Source organism: Apaloderma vittatum, unplaced genomic scaffold (genome assembly GCF_000703405.1).
Source record: "Apaloderma vittatum isolate BGI_N311 unplaced genomic scaffold, ASM70340v1 scaffold24298, whole genome shotgun sequence".
Classification (NCBI taxonomy): Eukaryota; Metazoa; Chordata; class Aves; order Trogoniformes; family Trogonidae; genus Apaloderma; species Apaloderma vittatum.
In genome coordinates this window covers 1-330 of record NW_009731568.1, presented here as the reverse complement: position 1 = coordinate 330, position 330 = coordinate 1, and the positions used below count along the sequence as shown (strand labels likewise).

Sequence of the window (330 nt, the reverse complement as noted above, 5' to 3'; positions counted from 1 at the left end):
CGGCCAAGCACCCACACACACCCAGAACTGGGCTGGGGCACCGGCCTGGGCAGCCCCAGTGGCCTTGCTCTCACTCTTTTTTTCTCTTGGACTTCTCTGGTGCCATCTCCTCCTTCTCAGGCTCCTGCTGCGGCTGGTTCTTGGCGAGGAAGAGGACGCGCTGCACCTCCTGCTCCATGCGGCAGATGTAGGAGCGCTCCGACTCCCTCTTCCCCCTCCTGAACTTGGGCACAGGGATGTCTCCCTGGGCCCTGGGGCCCTTTGACTTGGGCTGCTGCTTCTTCTCTAGGAGAGACAGGTGACATCGCTGCAGCGGTAACACCCTGGGGG

General features: G+C 62.7%; 1 protein-coding gene across 1 annotated transcript in view; it reads right to left on the bottom strand.

Moving 5' to 3' along the window:
- The window catches only part of CCDC137 (coiled-coil domain containing 137), a gene marked incomplete at both ends in the record, with an annotated part of 1,206 nt that extends 921 nt beyond the window's left edge, over positions 1–285 (bottom strand). Inside the window, one exon of the mRNA XM_009875242.1 lies at positions 75–285. Coding sequence (XP_009873544.1) covers positions 75–285 — 211 coding nt within the window. The remainder of the gene's footprint in view (positions 1–74) is intronic.
- Between the last annotated feature and the right edge of the window lie 45 nt (positions 286–330).